Genomic DNA, 7,776 nt, shown 5'->3' with positions numbered 1-7,776 from the left:
ATGAGGAGCCATGCATGCTGGTCTCAGGAGAAGCATGCGTGATGGGCTGGGCTGGTGCTAGTACGACCGGGAAAGGCTCAGGGTCCAGCAAGAAGTCTAGGGACTCAGCAGGCTGGGCTGGTTGCGTGGTCGCGAACGGAAACGAATTTTCGTCGAAAATGACGTGACGAGACGTCAGAACTCGACGAGAATTGAGGTCGAGGCACCTGTAGCCACGGTGCGAAGATGGGTAGCCAAGGAAAACGCAGGCAGTGGATCGCGCAGCGAGTTTATGAGGAGCCGTGGCGGACTGGTTAGGATAGCATAAGCAGCCGAAGACACGGAGGTCGGAGAAGGATGGAGTTTTGTTGTGAAGGAGAGTGTATGGGATGCGAAACTCTACAGCTTGACATGGACGGCGATTGATGAGGAACGTTGCCGCGGCAAGGGCCTCTGCCCAGTATGAGGGTGGCATGTGTGCTTGGAAGAGGAGGGTGCGAGTGATATCGTTGAGGGTGCGCAAGGCACGCTCAGCTTTACCGTTTTGTGGAGACGTATAAGGGCAGGACATGCGAAGGTGGGTGCCGTTTCGAGCCAAGAACTCGACTAGTGTAGAGTTAACGAACTCGGTGCCATTGTCGGTTTGTAGAGAGACTATGGGAAGATTGAATTGTGTGCGTGCGTAGGCGAAGAAATTAATGAGGACATCGCAAGTGTCGGATTTGCGCCGAAGGGGATAAGTCCACATAAAATGAGAAAAATCATCCACAATGACAAGGTAATATTTAAAACCAGAATTGCTTGCAACAGGTGAGGTCCATAAATCACAATGGATTAACTGAAAGGGAACAAAGCACACAGTTTGAGACCTAGAGAATGGTAGGCGTACGTGCTTGCCTAGTTGACACGCATGACAAACCATAGTGGACTTATTACATGGAATAGCAAAATCTTTAGCTAAGTGTGACATAGCGTCACGACCTGGATGACCTAAGCGGCGATGCCACAGCTCGGTGGGGGTGGTGGAGGCGACAAGTCCATAGGGCGATGGCGAGCTGGTGCTTGTATGAAACTCGTAGAGTGGACCGGGGCTACTGAAGCGTATGATCTCGCGCCGAGTTTGAAGATCCTTGATAGAAAAACCAAAGGGGTCATACTCCACGGAACAAGAATTATCAATAGTAAATTGACGAGTAGAAAGGAGATTTTTAATGATGGTAGGAACTACTAGAACGTTGTTAAGATCAAACGTGCGGTGGGGTGTAGAAATAGTAGTGTGACCAATGGTGGAGATGGGTAAAGAAGAACCGTTGCCAATGGTGACTTGGAAGGGAGGAGAATTTTGGGAGGGAGAAGAGAGTATACCGGGGTCGGAAACCATGTGGGAAGTGGCGCCGGAGTCCATCACCCATGGGCTTGGCGTGGTGGAGCCAACGTTGGAGCTGCTGGCGGTGTTGTTGAGGGCGGCGATGAGGGCGGAGCAGTCCCAGGCTGGGGCGCCGGTGCCGGAACCGGGGCCGTACGGCGTAGCTGGAGGTGGAGGAGCAGTGCCGAACGCCTGCCCATGCAGGGGAGCGAGCTGGGTCGTATACGCTTGATGGCCAGGAGGAACCCAGGTGGATGGGCCGGAGTAGCGCTGCATCTGCTGCTGGGGGGCGACAGGCCGTGGCCCAAGGACGCCAGGACCGCCAGAGGGAGGAGACGGACCACCAGCGGGCCTCCAGGTGGGCTGCATCTGCTGCGCCTGGCCCGTGTAGGGGTTGAAGCAGATCCACGGGCCAGGTGAGTTCGAGAAGCCGGTGTTCTTGTTCTTCTTCTTCTGCCAGCGGCCATTGCCGCCGCCACCAGTGCCACCGCCGCCGCCACCAGTGCCACCGCCGCCGCTGCTGCCTCCAGAGGTGCCACCGGATGGACTAGAGCCGGTGGTGTTCCCGTACAACGCGATCTGGGACGCGGCGGGTGGGTGCGTGCCCGGGGCGGGATGTGCGAGCTGATTCTCGCGGAGGAGCAGAAGTGAGCGAGTCTGCAAGAACGTCGGGGTCGGGACCTGCATAGAGACAAGGGTGATGATGTCGGCAAAGCGGGGGTTGAGCCCCCGGAGGCAGGTGAGCACCAGGGTCGTGTCGGTCACGGGCTGTCCAACGTCGCGGAGGGCGTCGGAGAGAGTCTTGAGCTTGTGGCAGTACGCGGCGATGGTGAGATCGCCCTGGACGATGGCGCGGAATTCCGCCTCGAGGTAGACGGCGCGGGTGAGCTGGTTGTCGAGGAAGAGGTTGCGGATGAGCGCGTAGGCCTGAAACGCGGTCTGGTCCCGCGCCATGATGATGTCGAGGATGTCGTCGGAGACGGAGCCGTAGAGCCACGAGCGGACGATGTAGTCCTGGCGCGACCACTCAGCGGTGCGATCGGCGGCCGGGGTGTCGGTGGAGATGTGGCCGGAGAGCTCGTACTTGCCGAGGAGGACACTCATGAGCATACTCCACTTGGAGAAGTTGGAAGCCTGGAGGTCGAGGGCGACCGGGATGTGCGTCTTGACGTTGACGCTGATGGCGAGGGACGCCGGCGACGCAGCCTGGACCACGGTGGTGGACAGGGCTCCGGAGGTGAGAGCATCCATCGCGGAGGAGGTGGCGGCCGAGGACGTCATGGTGGAGGCTGGGAGGCTGGCGGCGGAAGCTAGCTAGGTTTGTAGATCGGAATTGTCTGATACCATATAAACGTATAGGGAAAGAAAAGGTTTGAGGGAAGACACGCCACGCAAAGGGGCGATCAGCTCAATATATATTGGCCTCGTGTACAAAGTCTTGAGAGCCAAGAAAGAACTACCGTGAAGATCTCCAACCGAACAGGCTCGGTGAGATAAGGTAGAAAAATAAACGTACACAGCTTATACAGATATGTCACTTTAACAGTACTGAGTTTTCAGATGGTCCGGTCGTTCAGTCAGGTGACTGGTGCAGTAAGATCTTGTCCAAGTGACGGGTGAAAACCACCTCGTCAGTTCACATTTCTTTCAGTTCAGATGATAAAAAAAGGCGGTACTAGTACCTTCCAGTTCGGTATGTAACTCGAGCACGCAACGCCTAGCCATCTAGCTATAGCTAGCCAGTTCGTGCCGACGCCCCGGCCGACAGTTCCAGCCAACGAACATCCGGTAGAAAGTTTCAGAATCCAGACCACTCCCAATCAAGGCAGCCAATCGGCGATCTCTTCATTCAGAAGAGCGTCACGGTCGCCAACAGACCCGATGTTTCACCGCGCGCGGGCAAAAGCAAAACAACGCGATCGACACGGCGGTAATATATTCAACCTGGGACACTGTAGTAGTACATATGATTAGGTAAGTGACAGCGCTCAGCAAATGATTACGGTTGAACTGCGGAGCCAGCGTTTTGACAAATACGGCCATGTCTCCCTATCCAAGTTTCAGTTTCAACTAGGTAGCAGTCGAGGTGTTACCAGTGCTACAGTGTTTTCAGTTGGGATTAGGTGGTGGGAGGCTTGGACTTGGCTCACTGATTAAACTAGTCCAAAGGTGGCTTTCGGATTGAGGGAATTCGGTGGGATTTTCCGTCCTTCCCCCTCGACGATCGATTGATCGACTGATTGACCGGTCGAGGTTGCGTGAAATGACCGGATGACACACTGCTGCTGTAAGCCCCGCGTAACTTGGTGCGTCATCGTGTGAGGCCGGGGACAGCGCGCCCGTCACCAGGCCACTGGGCGCTGATGGGCACCTTAATATGTTTCTTGCGACGACATTATCTATAAGACTACAAAACTTGTTTTATTCCGGGAAGACTTTAGAGGCGAAAGGGAGGGATAATATTTTCTCTAGAGAAGATGAGTGCCTTTTGTTGCTGTTGCTGTTGAGGGAATGGAAGACTCAACTGCTTCTCCGTTGAGGCAAGGGAAGCTTGAACAATTTTTACTTTATTTTTTGAGAAATACCAAGCTTTATTATTCAAATTTTACCACAAACGGGATAAAAAAATAGGATCAAGGGGTTCGCCTAATCAAACATGACGCCTCTGATTTAAAGACTGGGTAAACTATGCAAGCAAATATTTTGATGCCTGACCCTCAAAACGAAAACTACAACTAAAATTCATAGCTCGAAGTTTAATTTCAGATACTATCTGGCCCCGTAAGCTCCGTTGCTCCCCTTCTGTTAAGCACTGCGCTTTGGTTTTACGGGCCACGGTGTGGGCCTCTTAAGATTGGCAGGTAATGGCGGCTGATTCGGCCGCCGCCTGTAGAGCCCATGCATGGTGCACACAAATATGGTAAAATAAGCATAACTAGGACAATTTGGTTGGGAAAATTTTAGGTGCTCTCACACATTAAATGCTCTGTTTCGGAAAGAAAAACTTAGACATACCCATGCTACCAGCTTAAAAGTACAAATTTAAATACTTTAAAATCTTCAAAAAAAAAACTATTGTGTGTGTTCATAAGACATGTATCAAAAATATCTGAAAATTGCAAATTCAATTTTGAAACACAGGTGGAAAAACAAAACAGGTAAATCCGCAGCCTGGAATTTTGGGCCTCGAACAGAGTGCCCATCACAAGGCTACTAGGCACTGATGGCATCTACAAAGCTTAATTGTTTTAGGAGGAAGGGAAATGATTGCTTTTTGTTGCTGTTGAGGGAAATGGATGGGTGAAAATGGCAAGCTGGGTTGTTTATCTTTTTGAGTTGAAGCAAGGAAAGCCTTTGTTGCTGTTGAGGGAAATAGACAAGTGCTTTTTGGTGCTGGTGTTGAAGGAAACATTTTTTTGTTAAAGAAGATTGCGCCACATAGACGAGAGCTTTTTGTTTCTGTTGCGGGAAATCGATGGGTGGAAATGGAAGCCTGAACTGCTGTTTTTCATTTCATTTTGAGGCAGGGGAAAATGCCTGAACTTGCGAAGAAGCATGTTTTTGTTTCATGGGCCATAATGCGGGCCGAGCCTCTTAAGATGGGCAGGTATGGCCGGGCGAATCTCGTAAGACAAAGTCCGCATGCATGGCCCTGATTGGTACACGCAATATGGAATACCCTCTACCCTACCCATAACTAGGACATTTTTGGTTTGGCATTCCACATTTCCGCTGTATGTGCGGGTGCAATGTCCATGAGTGAAGAGAAGTGAAAAAGAAAACTGAAAACAAGAGAGAAGTCAATATTCAGCGTGAGTGGTGGGCTGTATCAAAAAAGAAAAAGAAATGATCAGCAAACATGTAATATTTCGCATCCATTGCTCTACGCAACGGCCCAAACATGTAATATTTTGTTAGAGGAAGCGAGCAACGGCCCAAACTAACATCATCAATCTGCTCTACGCAAGTGACACGAGAATGAACTTAGCCTAGAGCGCTCGGTTGATCGGCCGACCTGCAGATAGCAGAACGGTAGCAGTTGAGGTAAAGAATGAACAGATACGCAGCGGAGCGGTGCAGAGATTCAGCACCCGCACGGGACCCAGGTTCAAAGCAGCACGTGACGAGAATCCCCAATCGCCGGCGGCCAGGAAAGGACATCTGGGCGCCTTCAATGTAGTCGCGACTTGTGAACCCGACGCGGCGACAAAGCGGCCAGCAGGATTGCGGAGGAAGCAAGGGCCACACACGCGACGACGACGACACCACCAGGACGGTCCCTTTCACCATCGTCGTGTTCCTGCGTCGCAGCTCGTCCGAAGCCCTGCCTGCCCGTCTCAGGTTCAGGTTCAGGTGAGGTGCAGGTTCAGCACGCACTGCTTGCGCGTCGTCGTGACCGGCGGCCACACTTGGCCACCTGGGTGCGCAGCTGCTTTCAACAGTTGCACGCTGAACGAACGTACCTGCTGCAGCCAACATGTGTCCTGAACAAGAAATTACCTGGAGCTCACAGCAAGCTTGCCTGCGGATCCACCCATCCCATTCCCACTGACTGAAGCCCTGCCCAGCCAGCCCGTCTCAGGTTCAACTCACACCGCCTCGACGTCGTTGTGACCGGCAGCCACACGGCCACGCTTGGCCAGCACAGCTCTGCACGCCCAACGACCCTGTAGCCCCGTCCTCGCTGCAGCGGACATGTGTTCCGGACAGGTTACCTGGAGCTGAATCTCCTCCCTTTGGACCTTTTGCTTCAGAAAATGGAAAGGGCTCCCTTACTTTCTTTCCATCGGAGAGGCGCCTCGCGTACTCAAAGCACCAAACTGTTGTTACTGCTAAGCAAAATCGAGGCACACTCAAAGCCAACGCGTGAGATTCAGAGAAGCGTTTTTAAAAAGTTTGAAACAGTAATAGTAATGTCTCGGAATTCGGTGGCCATAAGAAGTACGGAGACTCGGCGAGTATCAGCCAGCGTGCACGTCCCAATCCGAGCGTATACCTTTCCCTCCCGGGCTCCCGGCGTGTAGGTATAGTCGAGAGTCGAGAGAATGCAGAGGCCGGTGAGCACCCCGTCGTTCCCCGTCTTCGCGGACGAGGAGGGGGCGGAGGACCTGGAGGCCAAGCCGGAGAAGGCGCCCGCCGTCCGGCCGTCGGCGGCCACGGAGCGGTCCGTCCACCTCGTGCCGCTCATCGTCGTGCTCTGCTTCGTCGTCCTCCTCCTCTGCTCCCACGTCCCAACCCCATCTGGTACGCGCGTCGCGTGTGTAGGCATGCAGTGCATGCAGCAGACGTCTTTATACAGCTGTGCTGTTGATTCTGAAATCTGCATTATGCTTCGTTCTTTTGGTCTGCAGATATGTCGAGCTTTGGAGGGAATGCTGGGGGCCGGAAAGCCCAAGCTGCTCTGACGCGGACCAAGGAAGGAGACGATCGTGACAGTAGTCGTCAAGGACTGAGCAAGTGATATGCCAAGGAAAAACTGAGGAAGAAGCCTGAATTTGTGAAGGAATATTTTTTGTTTTCATTGGCCATAATGCGGGCCTCTTGAGATGGGCAGGTATGACCGCATGGACGAATCTCGTAAGACAATGACCGTATGTAGTATGGCTCTGATTGGCACACGCAATATGGAATACCAATAAAACTAAGACAATTTTGGTTTGGCATTCAGCATTTCCACTGTATGGGTACAATGTCCATGAGCGAAGAGAAGTAAAAGAGAAAACTGAAAACAAGATATAAGTCAACAGGATGTCATCGAGGCTGTGTTACTCACCTGGTGAAGGAAAATTGTAATACGCAAACTTGTTTTCTATCAATTGGAGGCTTTAGAGGAAGCGAGCAACGGCCCAAACATCATCAATCTGCTTACACAAGGAAGTGTGAATGGGCTCCTAGCCCAATGGACAGAGAGCGGTGGGCTCGGACTTGGAAGCTTGTAGTTTATCTCAAAAAAAAAAAACTCATAGTTTTTGCTAAAAAAAGCTCATACTTTTGCCAACCATTCTCTTTTTTTCTACAGAAAGGCCTTATGGCTAGCTTTATTAAAATAAAATCAAAGTTACATCCTCTGCGAGAGGACTCGGAATAAAATCAGGCGGAGCCTCTAACCACAAAGCAGGGTTATTAGCACTACCCCATCGAGCTAGCCCATGTGCTACCATATTTGATTCCCTATTACAATGTTCAATCACAGCCTTCCCAAAATCTCTCAACATCTCTCGACAATCTTGAAGGATCGAAGTCGCCACCATGGATTGACCTTCATTGTATTGCAGGGCTTCCGCCACGATGGATTGACCTTCAACATCTCTCGGCAGTCTTGAAGGATCAGAGCCGCCACCATGGATTGAGCTTCATTGTATTGCAGGTCTTCCACCACCATGGGTTGACCTTCATTGTGCATGTACAACCAAGCTTTCTCTTACTCTTGG

The 7,776-nt window shown here is 51.8% G+C and overlaps 1 protein-coding gene across 1 annotated transcript; it reads left to right on the top strand.

The window, feature by feature from the left end:
• The first annotated feature begins 6,319 nt into the window (after nt 1-6,319).
• Nucleotides 6,320-6,985, top strand: LOC119368283. The gene is made up of 2 exons (XM_037633583.1): nt 6,320-6,589; nt 6,697-6,985. Exons 1-2 carry the CDS (start codon nt 6,391-6,393, stop codon nt 6,804-6,806), a joined length of 309 nt encoding a protein of 102 aa, XP_037489480.1. The 5' UTR covers nt 6,320-6,390; the 3' UTR covers nt 6,807-6,985.
• The last annotated feature ends 791 nt before the right edge of the window (nt 6,986-7,776 follow it).

Source organism: Triticum dicoccoides, chromosome 2B, assembly GCF_002162155.2.
Source record: "Triticum dicoccoides isolate Atlit2015 ecotype Zavitan chromosome 2B, WEW_v2.0, whole genome shotgun sequence".
NCBI lineage: Eukaryota > Viridiplantae > Streptophyta > Magnoliopsida > Poales > Poaceae > Triticum > Triticum dicoccoides.
Note: the sequence above shows the minus strand (reverse complement) of the source record. Positions and strands in the feature narration are given on the sequence as shown.

Coding starts and splice junctions, on each gene's coding strand:
- LOC119368283 (XM_037633583.1), top strand. CDS start 6,391: ATGCAGAGGCCGGTGAGCACCCCGTCGTTCCCCGTCTTCGCGGACGAG. Junction 6,590..6,696: donor CCACGTCCCAACCCCATCTG/GTACGCGCGTCG, acceptor TTTGGTCTGCAG/ATATGTCGAGCTTTGGAGGG.